Raw genomic sequence first — 20,598 nt, 5'->3', positions numbered from 1 at the left:
TTTTAGTAAAGACAGGGTTTCACCATGTTGGCCAGGCTGGTCTCAAACTCCTGTCCTCAAATCATCCACCCACCTCAGCCTCCCAAAGTGCTGCGATTATAGGTGTGAGCCACCGTGCCCGGCTAAAACATCTTATGTTCTTTATTTTCAACTTACTTTGAGATCTTTTAACAGACACAATGGGCTGAATGAGGACCGTGAGGGAAGTGAGAGAACCACAGTAGTAAAGCTGGTTTGAGGTTGAAAGCCCTTACGCCAGAAACAAATACCTCGACACAGCCAGCATTTAAGTATGGATGTTCATATGCTAGGAGACCAGGGCATTGGGATGGCTGAAAAGCTAATATAAGAAATTATTTCCTACCTAAAACTTACTCTTACAACACACTTGGCTCTCCTATGATACGATCATCTCTATTATATTATAGTAATATTAAGTATCAATGTAATATTTACCAGATCCTGAAATCCTAATATGAATGACCAAACTAAAATCTGAGAAACTATTGCTTTCAAAGTGTAATCAATGAATAACAGAAGAATCTTTATTTTTTAGAGATAGATTCTTGCTCTGTCACCCAGACTGGAGTACATTGGCATGATCATAGCTCACTAATGGGCTCAAGCAAGCCTACTACCTCAGCCTCCGAAGTAACTGAGACTACACGTACATGCTACCACACCCAGCTAATTTTTAATTTTTTTTGTAGAGACAGGGTCTTGCTATGTTGCCTAGGCTGAACTCCTGGCCTCTGACTATCCTCCTGCCATGGCCTCCTAAAGTGCTGGCATTACAGGTGTGAGCTACTGTGCTTGGCTAAAAGACTCTTTAGTAAATGAAAACACACTCTGAAAACAGCAACAGTGATTTATGGTGACTTAGAATACTGGCCAAAGAGCACTTAAGATAATAAATATAACCTATCATCTCCCTTTTTATTGGCCTGAGCAAAACATCATTAACTCTAATTAAAGGAAAACATATACTCTATGACAGCACGAACTGAGCAGCAACAAAGAAAGGTCAATGCATATGTTGTAAAAAGATACCAATTAACATACTACCCAATTCCCTGAAGTACCTTCTCAGATTCAGAGCCTATAACATGTCCCTCTAGGATCCATCCTTATGAATGAAATCCTCAGGCTAAATATTTGACCAAACAAACTAATTTTAGTTCCCTCTGTGCTTGAGTTTGATGTGTGTTTGTGATATAATTAAGTAATAATGCTATTTGATGAAATAACTGGCATCTCTAAAATTCTACACATGAGCTCTCTAACTGTAGATGCCATGGGCTCCTCCTCCACTAATGAACAATCCCTGTCATCAGGCCTTGTTTATAAATCCACATCAAAGACTATACCATATTCACATTACATCATTACAAGCTAAAGGGCAAGTATGTTCATTATCTTATACGTCGACACTGTCCACATTATGAAAGACAAAGACCTGTATTCAAGCTAATCCATTACCTATCTTCTCAAGTTCACTGCTTTACATGTGACTCAGCAATAGAAAATGTATCCCGATTCCCCATTGTCAGTACTAGAGGGGATGTGTGTAGAGAAGACCATGTACCTGCACAGTTGGGCTGAGCACTATAGAAATGTTCTGTATGTTCATTTTTGTTTCCAGTTCCTTTGCGATGACATGGTCCATGTGCACAATGAGCCAAGAAATCAGAAGATAGTTACATTCTGGCAGTTCTTTGAGTAAACGCTGGAATTCCTGCACTTTCTCAGTCTCCGTGGTTCTCCCACAAGCCTCTTCAAATCTGGGCATAAGCTCTTTGGTAAGCAAATTCTCTGGAAGGTCTCGCAAATACTGCTTCAGCAAACTAGCTACAGTGTTAGGCTCATATTCTTCCAAGTTTGTAGACTCCTCCCGGTCATAGGCTGCTTTTAGTTCATCCACCTTTGATTTAATTCCTTAAAACATTCAAATTCAGAAGAGAGAAGATACTGAGAAAATAAAATCAAACACACAAGCTTTCTTCACCATTACACACACCCTTGCTAGGGAGATCTGAGAACAGCAACCTGATAAGTAATCAACCTCTTGCTATGAAATATTTATCTGCACAAAGGTCATACAATTCCTCTGTAAACACCGACATGTAAGGCAACACTTGGCCAGGCTCAGTGGCTCACACCCATAACCCCAGCTCTTTGAGAGGCTGAGGCAGGTCAATCACTAAAGCCCAGGAGCTCAAGACAAGCTGGGCAACATGGTGAAAACCTGTCCCTACAAAAAATACAAAAATTAGCCGGAGATGGTGGCATGTACCTGTGGTCCCAGTTCTCTGGGAGGCTGAGTTGGGAGGACCACTTGAGCCTGGAAGGTTGAGGCTACAATGAGCCATAGTTGTGCCACTGTATTCCAGCCTGGGCGACAGAGTAAGACACTGTCTCAAAAAATAAAAAAATTAAATAACAATAGGCTGGGCGTGGTAGCTGACGCCTGTAATCCCAGCACTTTGGGAGGCCAAGGCAGGCAGATCAGTTAAGGTCAGGAGTCCAACACGAGCCCAGCCAACATGGTGAAACCCTTGTCTCTATTGAAAATGTAAAAATTAGCCAGGTATGGTGGCACATGCCTGTAGTCCAGCTACTTGGGAGGCTGAGGCAGGAGAATCACTTGAACCTGGGAGGCAGAGGTTGCAGTGAGCCAAGATCATGCCACTGTACTCCAGCCTGGTGACAGAGCAAGACTCCGTCTAAAAAAAAAACCCAAAAAACTACACTTCAAAAGTGAATTTAACCAAAAGTTAAATGAGAATTGAAAAACTCAACATTTAGAACAAAAGTCAAAGCAACCATGGATACATTAAGCAAATATGCCCATCAATTCATGAATTTTTTTTTTTTTTTTAATGTAAAAGTGATTAGGTATGGCCAGGCGCGGTGGCTCATGCCTGTAATCCCAACACTTTGGGAGGCCAAGGCAGGCAGATCACAAGGTCAGGAGTTCGAGACCAGCCTGGCCAACATGGTGAAACCTCGTCTCTACTAAAAACACAAAAATTAGCTAGGCATGGTGGCAGGCACCTGCAATCTAGCTACTCGGGAGGTTAAGGCAGGAGAATCATTTGAACCCGGGAGGCAGAGGTTGCAATGAGCTGAGATCATGCTATTGTTCTCCAGCCTGGGCAACAGAGCGAGACTCTGTCTCAAAAAAAAAAAAAAAGGTAAAAAGTCAGACAAACTACAATCCAAGTATAAGTCTTGCTCTACACAGGCAGCCAACTGCTTTTTCCAACAAGTCACAAGACTGACAACAAAAAATGCAACTTGGTGTATACAAGTATGTTCCAAAAAGTTGTGGGTAAATTACTTTTTTATGTGTAAATATTGTACTGTAATTGCAAAAGGTGAGTTAGCTACCCAAACAAACATTAAAGATTATTCTGTATTAAATAATCCACATCTAATTTCTATGTTGAAGTTTGGATTTTTTAAGTATATCTTTAATCTGAACAGAGCTGGAACAACAAAATAATGTTTGGGGTTCTAAAATCAAATTGTTTTGCTTATTGAACAAAAGGAAACTCTAACACACAAGCAAACGATTTTCAAATATTATATAAGATTTGAAGTCTTTAGTACAATCTGCATTAAGGGGCGCAATTTAGTGATAGCGATTGCTCAGAAGAACACAAAGTAGTGTTTTGTTGTTTTTAATACTTAACACTTTCATCCAATTATTTGAAACAAGCTACATATTAAGGCTGAAGGTTTCTACTGGTAAATGCTATCTAAGCTGAACAGCACTTGACAGTGAATACAGTGCTTACATCTGGACTTTGGGATTCCTCATCCTTCGTGAAAACCTTTTAATGGCATGATGATAAATCTGTAACTTATCCAGTATTGACAAAATAAAATAACAAAATACAAAATAACACTGTTAATTTATTTTTAGATAATCTTTATTTTGTGACACAAAAGTCAGAAAATAATTCCCATTTTCTTACTTTCATGATATGAGTAAACTGTAAGTGATAACTTTAACCGAAATTCTTGGCAAAGATTTATTCTCTTCCTCATGTATATTTAATTCTTCCCCTTATATTATCTACCCAACAAATTGTACAAGTAGACAATCAGAATGTGTGTTTGGTTTGCCTTACTCTGAAATTGTTATCAAAATGTTTCCTTTTAAAAATTGGACACTCCAAATAAAGCACTCCACAGAAAGAGAGAAAGTGCATACAGGTACACTTTAACGCAAAAGATACAAGAAAATGTAGATGAGTAAATTAAAATGTATAAAATCACTTAAATTGTCTTTCATATTAGTTTAAAATTGGATAATCAAGAACTAAAACTTCCAGCAAAAGGTCTTAAAATGAATTAAGTGAGAACTAACATCTTCAGCAAAAAGCAGTATTATTATTAACACTGGCCGTAACAGTAGTATAAGTCGGGCTGACTACAGCAAACTGCCCCGGGTTAGAGAATAAACCCAAAACTCATCAGAGCAGGAGCTCAGCCCCTAGCTATTGCAATGATGGGCAGCAGCTCAGTCTGAATGCTTTTACACACAGAGGAGTTGTATGACTATGAATTTCCTAAAAAAACACAGACATTAAAAGTAGGTCAGAGACAAAAAGAATCCTTTGAACAAAGCTGCAGAAAATTTTCAGAGAAACTTTTACCTAAAACAAAATTACTTCATGGCTACTAAGACCATGTGAGAAAAGCAGCTTGCGTCATTAATGTTTAAATGTTAAAAAATCAATTCAGTTAATTATTCTTAAAAATCAAATATTTGGGCCAGGCGCAGTGGCTCATGCCTGTATCCCAGCACTTTGGGAGGCTGAGGTGGGCGGATCACGAGGTCAAGAGATCGAGACCAAAAAATACAAAAATTAGCTGGGTGTGGTGACGCACACCTGTGGTCCCAGCTACTTGGGAGGCTGAGGCAGAAGAATTGCCTGAACCTGGGAAGCAGAGGTTGCAGTGAGCCGAGATCACGCCACTGCACTCCAGCCTGGCACCTGGCGGCAGAGCAAGACTCCGTCTCAAAAAAAAAAAAAAAAAAAATCAAATATTTGTTTAAATATGTTTATCGAATACTAAGGAGTTATAAACTTAAATTCAATGCCTACTTTATTTCATGTTCTATAAAACAGTAACATTTTAGCCAAAATACTCTTAATAATGGCATGTAATCTAGTGGATTATGTAACAGTTTTCCCAATTATCAAAACTATCTGCTCTTTCTCAATAAAAGTATCAAATCTACCTTCTCAAATTGTGTATGAGCCAATTAAATGAAAAAACTAAGTCTAATCTCTCCATATATTCTATATATGACTTAACAATGCCTCATGAAAATACACGTGACCAACAAGTATTATTATTTTTGAGACAAGGTGTCACCCTCGCCTTGGCTGGAGTGCAGTGGTACGATCATGGCTCACTGCAGCCTCAAAAGAACTCCTGCGCTCAAGTGATTCTCCTGCTTCGGTCAATAATTAATTTTATAAAATAAATCTCTAAACAGAAATTGATAATGTACCAAGAAACTGAATAATGGGAATTTAATAATTTGGAACACAGATGCTGCTACAGGTCAGGGCTTTCATCCTATCCCAGTATAAACATCATACTGCTTTCTAAGAAATAAGTCTTTTTACTTTTAAATAATATACATATTGCTTGATTTAGATACCCAATCAAAACACATTCTTGCCAAGTATAAAATTTAATTTGATACATATGGGATAAAAATTAATAGAAAATCAATTTTGCTAATATATGTAACAGCTGCATATAGCTGACCAAAGCATTCACATATGGGGCCTAAACATTTACTGCTTCTTGGTCTTTTGGCTAAAGTCAAGTATAGTATCTGTTCTAGGATTTCTGGAGCAGGGAGATGGAATAGAAGCTTGCTTGGACCACTCCACATATTGACCAGGTATTATGGTACCTCCAAGAACCGTGCACCAAGAAAACAAAAACAAAAACAACAAAGACCATTTCATGCCTCTTAGCTAAGGAAATATCCATAAATGTGTTTCTTGGCCAAGAAGCTTCCTTCACACAGTTAACCTTCCTTATCTTGCTAAAGACCCTCATACCACTGAGCCTCTGTTTAGAGAGGAAAGAAAAAACAAAAGCAGGCATCTGGGCATAGTGGCTGATATCAGTAATTCCAGCACTTTATGAGGCCAAGGAGGGCAGATCATCTGAGGTCAGGAGTTTGACACCAGCCTGGCTAACATGGTGAAACTCCATCTCTACTAAAAATACAAAACTCAGCTGGGCATGGTGGCAGGCATCTGTAATCCCAGTTACTCAGGAGGCTGAGGCAGGAGAATTGCTTGAACTTGGGAGGCAGAGGTTGCAGTGAGCAGAGATTGCGCCACTGCACTCCAGCTGGGCAAAAGAGCGAGACTCTGTCTCAAAAAATAAACAAAAGAAAAAAAAGCAGGGTCTGAATGCAGTCCTGCTAAGCAATGCTACCAGTACACCTCACTTTGTTTTAGTCTTGGTTGCTGCAACCTCTCAACAACTCACGTGAAATCCTCCTAATGGAATGGAATATCATAAAAAAACAAACTGCTCAAACACTAAAAAAAGGCTGGGGAGAAGGGTGGATTTTCGTGCAATTGCAAGGATTAAGGAAATGAATAAGGCTTAGGATCCAGGCCAAATTTTCCTCACAACATTTTCTTCCTTTGAAAAATGAAAGTGAAGTTAAATTATTAAAAATCACCAAGTGAAGTGCACATTCCCAGTACCTGATACTCTGTAGATGCCTTCACACTTCATGCCATACTTCTCTACGTAATCTATACATTCACGGAAAACGGCTGGCAGCCGAATGCCATCATACATCATGGTCCTCTCTACTGCATCAGCCAAAGGAATTCCAAAAATGGGTTTGAGATTTGGAACATCAATCTGAGGCACCTCTGGCTCCTGAATTGGCTTTTTCTTTTTCTTCTTTTCCTTCCATTGTTTAACAACATCAGCTGCTGTCAAGTCTTTAGACTTCTTCTCTTTATGCTTTTCTTCTTTGTGCTTTTCTTCTTTATGCTTTTCTTCTTTGGGTTTCTCTTTTATTTTAAAATCCTTCTCCTTCTTTTTAGAAAAGCTGGGCTTCTTGAAAACATGGATTCCCTTGGACCTCTTCATTTTAGAAGGACTTTCTGCCTCATCTCCAGAGCTATCTTCCTGAAAGGCTGCATAGCCTTCAGCTGCCAAAGGAATGAAGACAGTATATGTTTGTTTAATGTCAGACTGTCCATATGCTTTCTAAAAACAGAACCAAAAAACGGTGCCACCTGGCACCAGCTATCTAGTTTTTCACTTCTTGGCCAATTCCTCCTGGGCACTCCCAGCAAAGAAATGGGTTTCCTCTCAGTGAAAAAGAGATGTTGCAGTGACATCTCTTGACCACAAGAGGGCGACAAATAAACAGCAGTTATCATCCTTATAGTATTAGGAGGGGAAACAGGTTTTAAATTATATATGTGTATAAGTGAAATTCAGGCAAACCAAATATAAGATACACCTGAAAGGCTCTACATAGAGGGCTAATGGAATGAATTCTTCTCTAAAATAGAGTGAGCATCCTTTCATCATGTGAATCATATCTTCTAACATACTACAGGTTGAGTATCCCTTATCTGAAATACTTGAGGCCAGAAGTGTTTCAAATTCTGGATATTTGCCTTATACTAGTTTAGCATCCCTGGTCCAAAAATTTGAAATCCCTAATGCTCCAATGAGCATTTCCTCCAAGCGTTATGCCAGTGCTCACAAAGTTTCAGATTTTTAGCATTTTGGATTTTCAGACTAGGGATACTCAACCTGTGTTCACTTTAACCAGCCTAACTTTTCCAACTAAGTGGTGCCTATAACTTTAGGCAATCTCAAAGCATGAAAAACTGCACTACTGTTTATGTGCTTCAGTTATTCCCCTATCACACTTCACTCTGCTGTCACCAGCTGCTAAATTCTTTATGGAGACTGCAGCAGGAACTACAGCCTCATTTGAGTAGAGGATTAAACTGGGAAATTCCCTCATATTTAGATGGTGGCCAAATCCACTGGGCGCACTTCCCTGCATCAGAAAGCTCTGGTTTTCACACACTGACAGATGTGCTCAATTGCTTTACCAACCATGTCAGAGTTGTCATAGTTTGGTTTTGTTGTTTTAAAATATCTGTAACTCTCCTATATCTTTTCCTTAACTACCTTGCAAGCTATTATATAAAAGATAACACCTATTTCCTAAGTTACGCTCTAACTATAATACCATGTACTCCACACCAACCAGAATGGCAAAAATCTTAGGGACAAAATACCATGATGCTTTAGCAAGTGGAATGTTCATACATTGCTGGTGAGAAGGTAAACTTGTACAACCACTCTGGAAGATTGTTTTATAGGGATCTACTGAAGCTGAAATACACATGGCCTATAAATAAACAATTCCACTCCCAGGCATACACATAACAGAAATACAAAAACATGTATACCACAGAAGCACTACTCATAACAGTCAAAAACTGAAAACCATTCAAACAAGCAACAACAGAATAGATTAATGAACTCTAGCATGTAATGCAATGAAAGATTATCTAGTGTAAAGATGAACAAATTACTGCCACATGGAATAACATGAATGAATCTAACAAACATGTTAAATGAAGTTAAAGCTGCTTTCTTACATATTTTAAGTTTGGCCTAAAGGTTTCTCCATACATAGTGAACTGTAACCTAACTGGATGTATAAACAGACTGTAATCTACTCTTGTACCATTCACAGAGTTTCAGCCAACCCCGAGGCGGGGGGGGTGGGCAACTGTTCAAACTGCTCAAATAAGGCAAATGCCCATAACCAATTCAGTTGTTTCTGTATCTCACTTATGTTTTCTGTAAGTCACTTTACATTTCTGTTCATAAATACTAAGTGCCCATGTGGCAGTCCCAGAGCCGCTCTAAGCTGATTCTGGTTTGGGGGCTATTGGATTCCCTAATCATTCTTTGCTCAATTAAACTCTGTTAACTGGCCAGGTGGGGTGGCTCACACCTGTAATCCCATGACTTTGGGAGGCTGAGGTGGGCAGATCACCTGAGGTCAGGAGTTCAAGACCAGCCTGGCCAATAAGGTGAAACCTGTCTGTACTAAAAATACAAAAATTAGCCAGGCATGGTGGTGTGTGCCTGATCCCAGCTACTTGGAAGGCTGAGGCAGAAGAACCACTTGAGCCTGGAGGCAGAGGTTGCAGTGAGCTAAGATCGTACCACTGCACTCCAGCCTGAGCAAGATTCAGTCTAATATTGGGCAAAAGAAACTAGACACAAATAGAAGTATGCGTAAGTTTAAAGTCAGGCAGCATCAATCAACAATGAAAGAAGTTTACTTATGGGAGGGGTGGGTGATTCCCTTTAAAGAGGCCGCAAAAGAAAATTGATAATGCTCTATTTCCAGATCCTTGTAGTCACATCCACTCATCCAGTTGTATATAATTTGTGCACTCTGTGTAATCCTTCAAAAACAAATCAATTTAAAATATCATGAAGTCCAAAATAAGGAATACTTAACTTAAAATAACTCACTTTATTTGCTTTTAACATACTAAAAAGACACACTTAAATGATTCATCCTTCTTACTGAATAGGACCTCAAATGAAATGTATCATGGAGTTGCTTAAGATAAATGAGTAACCACTTTATTGAAGGTTCCAATAAAGTATACCCCAAATAGCCGACATGACCTACCCAAGAAAAGTAAGATGCTTTAAGATGCTTCCAGTATCTACCTTTTTTTGAGGAGGGTTGAGTGGGGAGATGACAGGGTCTCACCCTGTCACCCAGGCTGGACTACAGTGGTGCAATCATAGCTCACTGCAGCCTCAATCTCCTAGCCTCCTAAGTAGCTGTGACTACAGGCACACACCACCATGCTAATTGTTTAAATTTTTTGTAGAGAGGGGTGTTGCTTTGTTTCTCATGCTCTCAAACTTCTGACTTCAAGCAATCCTCCCATCTCAGCCTCCCAAAGTGCAGGGATTATAGACATAAGCCACTGTGCCCACCTCAGTATCTACTTTCTAGACATTATTTTGAATTATTACTTCAGGAAATATCCACTAGAAAACCTTGCCATTTCTGGAAACTCAGTATTTTTATTTGTGAGAATAAGACCCCAAAATACAACTTTAATATACAAAAATTGAGACCCTGAAAAATAAAGAATAGGAAAATCAAACAAGAGTCTGTCTTGCCATGTTTCCAGAAGATAGGTGGTACATGTAATTAGAGTGGAAGTTTATTTAAAATATATCTAGGCCAGGCATGGTGGCTCACACCTGTAATCCCAACACTTTGGGAGGCTGAGATGGGTGGATCACTTGAGGTCAGGAGTTCAAGACCACCCTGGCCAACATGGCAAAACCCTGTCTCTACTAAAAATACAAAAATTAGCTGGGTGTGGTGGCGTACACCTGTAGTCCTAGCTACTCAGGAGGCTAAGACATGATAATCGCTTGAACCGGGAGGTGAAGGTTGCAGTGAGCTAAGATGGCACCACTGCACTCCAACCTGGGCAACAGAGCAAGACTCTGTCTCAAAAAATAATAATAAAACAAAAATATCTAAAGAATAGGAAAATAATGGTACTTACTCCTCTTTTCCTTTTTCTTAAATTTTCCTTTTTTCTTCCCATGGTCTTTCTCATCATCAGACACTATATCAGGAGGCTCATGGAGGATGTCATGGGGAGGTGAGGGCTCGCCAGTGCGGTACAATCCAGGAAACTTAGTAGGGCTGATCTCTTCAGAGCTGGGGGTCCGGGTAAGCCCACTGCCATGCTCCACCCTGCGGTGTTCACTGGGGCTGCTGGTTGGGGGTAGGAAGCACTCTGTCATGCTGATGTCCTGACTGGGAAGGAACGAGGTCTTCTCTGTTACCTATCCATTACACCTGCACCAAGAGAAAAAACATCAGCAGAGTCACCTAACACCAAGGAACAAAAACACCTCAAATATACAACACAGCATTTACAAATCAAAAATATTTTCTCCACAAATCCCTTTTAAAAATACACTTTCAATTTATTATCTTGAGATACACGCATCACATATTTCAGTTCTCAGGGTTAAAAGCATTGGGATCTTCAAGTATTCAAAAAATAAATCAAATGAAAGTCAGAGGTAGACTTCTCAAAGTAGAATATGGAATTCCTTTGAAAAAGAACTCATCATTTTCAAGTGCTCCATTTTAGCTGCTACCCAACATAAAATTTTATTATTTTGCTTTATGACTAAACAACAATAAAGTCACAAAGATGACTTTATAACTACACATGAAGTTATTATAATTTTATAATAGTTAAAATGATACACTTAATGATTCATATAATTACAGACAACTATCATTCTATGATAGATGCAATTTATATATACAGCTCATGTGCTGATAATAACTATTATATTTTATACTGCAGTTAAGCTGAAAGAAATGAAGGAATCCTCATTTAATCAATCCTAAAATACATACAAAATAGTTTTACTACAACAGATGCTACCAATAAAGAGGAATTCAAAATCTGTCTGCATTTTTTCCTTCTTTAGATGGTAAATACATAGCCAAAGCACTGCGTTTAAAAGTTACTTGGATTAATTCTTATTCCTCTTTAACGTCATTATGACATGCATTTGAAATACTGTCAGAATCACTTTTTCTCTTTGCGATCACTTAACTTTTTAAATTTTTTTTGAGATGGAGTCTCACTCTGCCATCCAGGCAGGAGTGCAGTGGTGCAATCTTGGCTCACTGCAACCTCTGCCTCCCGGGTTCATGTAATTCTCCTGCCTCAGTCTCCTGAGTAGCTGGGATTACAGGTGTGCACCACCACACCTGGCTAATTTTTGTATTTTTTAGTAGAGATGGTGTTTCACCATGTTGGCCAGGCTGGTCTCAAACTCATGACCTGAAGTGTTCTACCAGCCTCGGCCTCCCAAAGTGCTGGGATTATAAGGTGTGAGCCACCACGCTTGGCCTCTCTTTGCACTCACTTTAAAGGTTAGCTTTACAGTTTAAAAAATCCACAAGCCATAAGTGACAAATCTGACCATGAACAAAGTCAAAAGACAAGCAAATGTGGGGGAAAAAAAGTTGCAAATTGAGAGAGCTAATTTCTTTAAAAAGCAAAGAGTTCTTAACAAATTAATGAAAATAGCAACAAATTAAGAGACCCATACAAAGGATGTGAACAGGGAGTTCACAGAAAAGTGGCTAAAAAATGAGTGGAAACAATGTTCAACTCCAATGATAATTTTTTAAACAATGAGCTATCACTTTTCTAATATGAGAGTGGCAAAGAACAAAATGGCACATTTTGACTTTGCAAATTGTTCTTGTCACCAGATGAGTTCTGACATTGCTGTGCAATTGTGGGGGAGGGTAGGGGGAAAGATGAGAGGAAATATTTACTGGTCTTTTTGTTTTATACCTTCCTCAAGAGGGAACAGTCTAGCCAACTTGCTCCAGTAATGCAATAAGGACATTGCAATAAAGTTTTTTTTTTTTTTTTTTTTTTTTTTGAGATGGAGTTTCACTCTTGTTACCCAGGCTGGAGTGCAATGGCGCAATCTCGGCTCACCGCAACCTTCGCCTCCTGGGTTCAGGCAATTCTCCTGCCTCAGCCTCCTGAGTAGCTGGGATTACAGGCACGTGCCACCATGCCCAGCTAATTTTTTGTATTTTTAGTAGAGACGGGGTTTCACCCTGTTGACCAGGATGGTCTCGATCTCTTGACCTCGTGATCCACCCGCCTCAGCCTCCCAAAGTGCTGGGATTACAGGCTTGAGCCACCGCGCCCGGCCCTGCAATAAAGTTAAAAAAAAAAATCCAGTGTGATGGTAAGGATAGAGGAAACAAGACTCATGAGAACACCTACTAATGGTAAAAGTATAACACGATCCTTTTTGAAAAGCAATCTTATCATAGCTATCAAAATTGTAAATATATTATCTTTGATCCAGGAATTCTGCTTTTAGGAAATTATCCTTCAGATATACTTTCACAAGAATGCAAGAATATATTCACTGATGTATTGTAAAAACAAAAATAAAATAACCTAAAATGCTATCAATAGAATATTGATTAAATTATGGTTTAGCGAAAAAAGCTGTAAAGTCACACACAAAGTTTCTGAAAACATATAAGAAACAGTTAATTACTGTTAACTCCTGGAAGCATTAGAAGGGTAGACTTTATTCTTTCCATTGTATCCTTTCTATATAGTTTGAACCTTGGCATGTCTATATATTATCACTTAAAAAAGATAAAAGGGGCCTGGTGTGGTGGCTCATGCCTGTAATCCCAGCACTCTTGGAGGCCAAGGTGGGTGGATCACTCGAGCCTAGGAGTCTGACACCAGCCTGAGCAACACAGTGAAACCTCATTTCTTAAAAAACAAAAACAAAAACAAAAAATTAGCTGGGTACGGTGGTACATGTCTGTAGTCCCAGCTATTTGGGAGGCTGAGGTGGGAGGATCACTTGAGTTCAGATGATGGAGGTTAAAGTGAGCTGAAATCACACCACTGCACTCCAGCCTGGGTGGCAGAGTGAGACCCTATCTCAAAAAAAAAAAAAAAAAAAAAAAAAAAAAAAAAAAAAAAAAAAAAAAAAAAGGAGCAGGATATTTCTGATCCTGTAAAAATTATGCAGTATTAAAAACCATGTTTTTGACAGTATTTAATGGTGTGAGGAAAAAGCAATTTTATTTATAGCATATCAATTTAAATATATAAATATATGCATAAAGTAACAGATTAATAATTACCTCTGAATAAGATTATAAGTGATCTAATTTTTTTATTTTTCTGCATTTTATACATTTTCTACCCAATACACATTATTGCTTGTATAATCAGAAAAAAAAAAAACATTAAAAATGAAAAAAAAGTTTCATTGAAGGATCAATAAGCATCACTATAATTGTTTTTCTTAATGAGCCCTGACTTTTGGCAACTGTTTGTATGTTTTGTTTGCTTGTTTGTTTGCTTGAGATGGAGTTTCACTCTTGCTGCCCAGGCTGGAACGCAATGGCACCATCTCGGCTCACTACAACTTCCACCTCCCAGGTTCAAGCAATTCTCCTGCCTCAGCCTCCTGAGTAGCTGGGATTACAGCCCCCCCGACCCCCCACCCCCGCCGCAACATGTCCAGCTAACTTTTTTGTAAAGATGGGGTTTCACCATATTGGTCAGGCTGTTCTCGAACTCCTGACCTCAGGTTTCACCATACTGGTCAGGCTGTTCTCAAACTTCTGACTTCAGGTGACCTTGGGTAGCTGGGATTACAGGCATGAGCCACCATGCCCAGCTTTGGCTATCGTTTTTTAAAGTGCATTCTCTTTCCCCACTAATTGAAGTTTTGACAACCTAAGAGTGGAGAGTTTAAGGGGACCTAGAGCTCAACAACAGAGGTGAGGAAACTGAGCTCAAGTCCATGGAAGCTAAAACATAACTTGTGGGACAGAAGCACCACTTTACACTCCAGAAATAAAATTGCCTATAGACATATCACCCACACCGATACCATGTTATTGTATGCTTCTCTGTCTTTGCTCATTCTCTCCCAGGAATCCAGCTTTCCTCTCAATATTTTTAGGTGGCTAATTCATACCCATCCTTTAACACCAGGCCTACAACTGGGCATGATTTTGTAAATGATGGAAACATCCTAACTTTGGATTATGGTGACGGTTGCAGAAACCCATAAACTGGCTAAAAATCATTACATTATACACTTCGAGTGGGTGGATCTTATGAGTTCTACCTCAATAAAGCTGTTTAAAAAAAAATTAAGCACCAGCAACATTTCTCAAAGAATCCTCACTGGTGACCGACCCCATCCACTGCCACAAATGCTCCTTTTCTATGTCCTAGAAAATTCTGAACACACCACTTCACAGTGCTTACCATACTGTATTTTAACTATATATGCATGTGTTCGCCTTGCTAATGGTGAGCTCCAACATTTAACACTACCTATGGCACAAAGTAAGTACTCAAATGTTTATTTAATAAACAAATTGGTATCTTTTCTGTTCCCAACATATTTACTGTTGATGAGACAAAGATTAGAAGAAATGAACCTTGCCTTGAGCCTTAAATTCTAATTCAGGAAACAAAGAAAGGGAATCCACATTTTATTTGAGTTCCTGTGGCTTCTAGAACTTTCACATACATTAATTTAGCTAACCCTGTGGGAAAAGCAATATTTTTCCATGTTTACAAACAAAGAAAGTACGGAGAACTTAAATAACTTACCCTAAATTACATAGCAAGTAAGAGGTAAAACTGGGATCTGTTTGACTCAAAACACTTTTTTTTTTTTCCACTGAACCACCTTTCATCTATACACACACAAAAGGGAATAAATACATTTATGTCAGGAGGAACAGTGTGGTTAAAGATACAGAGTAACATTTGGTACTTACTATGAGAATGGGGAGAAGACCAGCCTGACCCAGGGAGTTCTTGCTAAGGAAGAATGGAAAAGACATTAAAAGACAAAGTGGGCTTGGACAACTGAATGCCACGCTGAAGAGTTCAGACTTAGTGTGGGAGTCATCACCAATTCCAAAGCCAGAAAGTGACAAAACTGGGGCTAAGAGAGGAGTAAGGGCAGGAATACCAGCAGCAAAATGTGAGACAGCTTTTGATCATTCACTCCTACAACATTTATAAGTTATACCTATGTTTCCATGTTCTCCTGGTTCACAATTATTTTTGTTTCCATACTAGACTGATAATGACAAGAAGACAGTTTTGTTCATAAAGTATTTAATAGATTATCTCACAAAAGCTACTCTGAAGAAATATTTGTTGACTTGTGCTATGGACTGAACGTGTCCCCTCAAAATTCATATATTGAAACTTAATCCCCAAGGTGATGGTATTAGGAGGGAGGGCCTTTAGGAGGTGACTAGGTAGTGAGAGTGGAGCTCTCATTAATGGAATTAATGTCCTCTTATGAGGACACTATGAACCAGAAAGTCTGCCCTCAGCAGACACCAAATCTGTCAGTTTCTTGATCCTGGACATTCCGGCCTGCAAGTATAAGCAATAAATTTCTGTTGTTTATAAGCTACCCGCTCTATGGTATTTTGTTATAGAAGTCCAAACAGACTAAGACAACTTAATTCATGTAGACTTGAGAATAAGTGGAGTAGCTAAAGCAGACATGAAGGAGTGAGAGTCGGTGCGCAGGATGGTTAAGTAAGAAAGGAAGAGCAGCGTGTTTGGATTAGGATACATTGTTTGACCGCTGGGGAGCTATAGCAAGCCTAAACTTCACTGAAAAAAGGACAGAAGAAAGAGGCTTCAAATGGTCCATAATAAATTTAAGTATAAATATTCAAAGGTAAGAAAATAAACAACAAAAATCAGAAATTCTTATTTGAGGCAAGAGGATACCTGGTACAAATTATTGAAAATTTGAATAGATTATTTATCCCTATTCTTCCTGGTAAGTACAACTAAAAATTCCCAGATCAGATTAAAAAGAAGAAGAAGAAGAAAAAGACTGAAAAGTGGACAGAAGGAGGCAGACTGGTTTGGTCCTCAGGATAGGAGGAACATAGCAGTGAGTTCCCAGAGTTTTCTTCTGCCTCACACCACAGACTTGGAATGATACAAGCTGGGAAACCCAGAAAAAACCAACAGGCACAGACAGAAACAAAAAGAAAAAAAGCTACAGTAATCAGGACAGTAAGGTGTTGCAGTAAGAACAGACAATAGATCAGAGGAACAAACAGAAATTCCAAAAAGAAATGCACATGTGTATAGTTAATTGATTTTCAACAAAGGTTCCAGAGGAATTCAATGAGGGACAATCTTTTTCAACAAATAGTGCTGGCTACACATATGGAAAAAAATGAAGCTTAACTCTCTAGGTCATATCATGCACAAAATATAATTCATGATAAATTACAGACCTAAAATGTAATGGTTACAGACTATACAACTACTAAAAACATATTTTTGAGGCCTCTGAGAGGGTAAAAACTTTCCAGACAGTACCAGAAAGCACAACCTATAAAATTAAAAACTGACAATTGGACTTCTGCTCATCAAGACACTATTAAGAAAATAAACAGGCCAAGCACAGTAGATCATCCTGTAATCCCAGAACTTTGGGAGGCCAAGGCAAGAGGTTCACTTGAGCCCAGGAGGTAAGCTGCAGTGAGCCACGACCACAGCACACTTCGGCCTGGGTGACAGCGAGAGGCCTTGTCTCTTAAGAGAAAGAAAAAAAAATAAAGAGAAAATGAACAGTCAAGCCAAAGACTTGAAAAATACACATTTGTGTGAGTGTGTGTGTGTGTGTCTGACAAAGGATTTTACCTAGAATAATAAAAAGATAAACCACCCATAACAAAAATGGGCAGAGCTGAACAAAAAATTTACAAAGGAAAATATAATACGAAAATTGATCATATGAATTGGGTCACTCTTGTCACACCCAAATAAAACTGTGTCAAGAAGCCAGGAGGCAAAAGCACTCTGGGCACATACCATTGCTCCAAGAATATAATTCTCTGCCAGCCTGGTTGCTCAAACTGTCTGCTGTAACCTGAAACCAGTTTTATCTAATAACCTGCTGAAACCAGTTTTATCTAACAACCTGCTGCCACTCTAAGACCGGCTTTACCCACCCTGTCACTCACCGGTCAGAGCTTGCCAGCTCCCCAAAACCTTACTGGTGCTCATGAACTTTCTTACAGAGCAATATATAACATCTGTCTCTGTTTTTTAAACAAAACCCCTAACCTTCTCTTTGTTCTTGGGACATAGCAAAGGCCATCAGGACTGTGTGAGTACACCCTGAATTGTAATTCTTGCTTCCCAAAGAAAATGTTTTTAAATTTAGAGATCTATCTCTGTATTTTATTTTACTTCAACAATACTGATGTATTGTACTTAGTAAGCCCAAGAAAAAAGCTCCAGATCAATCAATATCAAATAAATGCAAATTAAAATCAAAATGAGCTATCAATAGACATCATCTAGAATGGCTAAAACGTAAAAAGGACAATCCCTAACACTAGTAAGGATATGGGGCACCCAAAAGTGTCACACATTGTGACTTGGAAAACCAGCAGTATCTTTACTTCTATATAATCTAGCAATTCCACTCCTTATTTACCCATGAGAAATGGAAATAAATATTCAGCAAAAAACCCCACTTATCATCAGAGTAACTTTATTTGTAACAGCTAAAAACTAGAAACACCCACACTGCCAACAAACAGAAGACTGGATTCATAAAAGGGAATATTCAGAATTTTTAATAAGGAACAAATAATCCATACACAGAACAAAACACAATTTTTTAAAACAGCGTAAGAACACAATAGAGTACATAATGTATGACTGTATTTATATTAAGTTTTAGAACAGGCAGTCACCTAGGTGTTAAAAGAATTTAGAACAGTGGTTATGAGGGTATGGAGAAGAGGCAGCGGTTGAATACAAAGTAGCAAGGGAGAACATTCTAGGTTGATGGCCATGTTCTATCTACAGCTTAACAAGCATGTGGGCTATAAGTATGTATACATTTCTTAAGACTTATCAAAGAGTGCATTTCACTAAATATAAATAATGTCTCAATAAAAACTCTCAGAAGGAAAATAAAGGGCCATGAAAGCCTTACAGAGATGTGATCATGAGCCATTAAAAACTACGGACACTGGCCAGGCACAGGCTCACACCTGTAATCCTAGCGCTCTGGAAAGCCAAGGCAGGTGGACTACTTGAGGCCAGGAGTTCAAGACCAGCCTGGACAACATGGCGAAACCCCATCTCTACTAAAAATACAAAAACTCAGCTGGGTGTGGTGGTGCGTGCCTGTAATCCCAGCTACTTGGAAGGCTGAGGCACGAGAACCACTTGAGTGAACCCAGGAGACGGAGGTTGCAGTAAGCCAAGATCGCACCACTGCACTCCAGCCTGGGTGACAGAGTGAGACCCTGTCTCAAAAAACAAACAAAAAAGAAAAAGGGCTTTCCTTGTTTTTTTTTTTTTTGAGACGGAGTCTCACACTGTTGTCCAGGATGGAGTGCAGTGGCACAATCCCAACCCACTACAAACTCCACCTCCTAGGTTCAAGCAATTCTCCTACCTTAGCCTCCCAAGTGGCTGGGATTACAGGCGCCCACCACCATGCCCAGCTAATATTTTGTATTTTTAGTAGAGATGAAATTGCATCATGTTGGCCAGGCTGGTCTGGAACACCTGACCTCATGATTTGCTCACCTCGGCCTCCCAAAGTGCTGGGATTGTAAGCGTGAGCCACTAAGCCCGGCCTATGACTTTCCTTTTCAAATATATGGACCTGGCCTCATGAAATTTCAGAGCACAGGGGATAAAAAGATGATACCGAAAGTGTCTTATGGGTGAGGGAGCTGGGGAAATAGCTTACATTCATACCCAATATCATTATTTCCAATCATTCCAAAATAAAAACATGTGGCTGGTTCCTTCCTGTGTAAAAGAACAATTTCTCCCTAGAGAGAACTGAAGATTAAAAAAAAAAAAAATTACTTCTGCAACAGCAAAAGGTATTAAATGTATAAAGCAAAAACCATATCTAGAATCTTACTTTAAAATAAAAAAAAACTGTACCTTTGAAAATGAATATTTCAAGTAAGAAGTACAGTTATGACAGTTACAACTGAGATGAAATAAATGAACAAAAAGTTCATAAAACTAGACTCAAACTTAACTAGTTTAAAAACATTCACTTCTCTGAAAGACTAGGTTATACATTGTTCTTAAAGTAGTATTTTCTGCTCATATGCCAATATTAATCAGCAAACACAGTAGAATCAGCCACCCAGGGAAGAGGACAAAGCAAAATAAATAGAGAAGAAAGAAATTAAGGAAACTAGTGTCTTCTGAAATTAGCTTTCAAGAATAAATCTACTAGTTTATTAAACTTGATCAAATCTAAACATAAAAAGGTCTATTCCAGAAAAACAATAACTTGCTTAACTAGTTTACAAGTTAAACAGGCTCAATATTTTATAAATGTTCTTTATTAATAAATATCAGGCTTAAGTTCACTAAAAGCAACTTTTCCTCACATTTATAGTTTAAAAAAAGAATCTGTAAATTAAAATTCTCTAATCTAAAATCGTATAAGGGAATCCAAATACTGACTTATCAATACTTTATACACTGAACACTAAGCAGTATTAACCTACTATTTGGAAATGTTATATTTTGGAAGAAGTGTTTACAGGCACAATACATTCTTGTTCTCCTCACAATAAGGAAATAAATTGTCCCAGAATTTAAGGACAAGAATGTCCTTTGAGAGGACCACTGAGCACCCCGATAATAAATGAGGAGACCTGTGACAATGCATCTCTTCAAATTTCAGAGCACTGGGGATAAAAAGAAGATACCACAAAGTGTCCTAGGGATGAGGGAACTGGGGGAACACCTTATATTCACATGATGAGGACCAACTTGCCAACCGAAATATTTAAAGCTTAAAGACACTAAAGAAGTATCTGCAAATGCTGAAAGAAAATTAGTTCCAATA

At 38.7% G+C, this 20,598-nt stretch overlaps 1 protein-coding gene and 1 pseudogene across 3 annotated transcripts in view; one reads left to right on the top strand and one right to left on the bottom strand.

Annotated features, from left to right (window-relative positions):
* Positions 1-20,598, bottom strand: part of RALBP1 (ralA binding protein 1) — a 65,192-nt gene that overhangs the window by 11,529 nt on the left and 33,065 nt on the right. For all 3 annotated transcript variants that reach the window (XM_017543948.2, XM_037744048.1, XM_037744047.1), the window contains exons 2-4: positions 10,656-10,954; positions 6,759-7,217; positions 1,586-1,935 (exon numbers count right to left, since the gene is read on the bottom strand). In XM_017543948.2, the coding sequence (XP_017399437.1) occupies positions 1,586-1,935; positions 6,759-7,217; positions 10,656-10,899 (1,053 nt within the window). In that variant the 5' untranslated portion in view covers positions 10,900-10,954. The remainder of the gene's footprint in view (positions 1-1,585; positions 1,936-6,758; positions 7,218-10,655; positions 10,955-20,598) is intronic.
* Positions 5,825-5,966, top strand: LOC119473501 (annotated as a pseudogene).

The sequence above is a fragment of the Cebus imitator genome, unplaced genomic scaffold (assembly GCF_001604975.1).
Source record: "Cebus imitator isolate Cc_AM_T3 unplaced genomic scaffold, Cebus_imitator-1.0 Scaffold162, whole genome shotgun sequence".
Taxonomy (NCBI): Eukaryota; Metazoa; Chordata; class Mammalia; order Primates; family Cebidae; genus Cebus; species Cebus imitator.
This window is presented reverse-complemented; position numbering and strand designations above follow the sequence as displayed.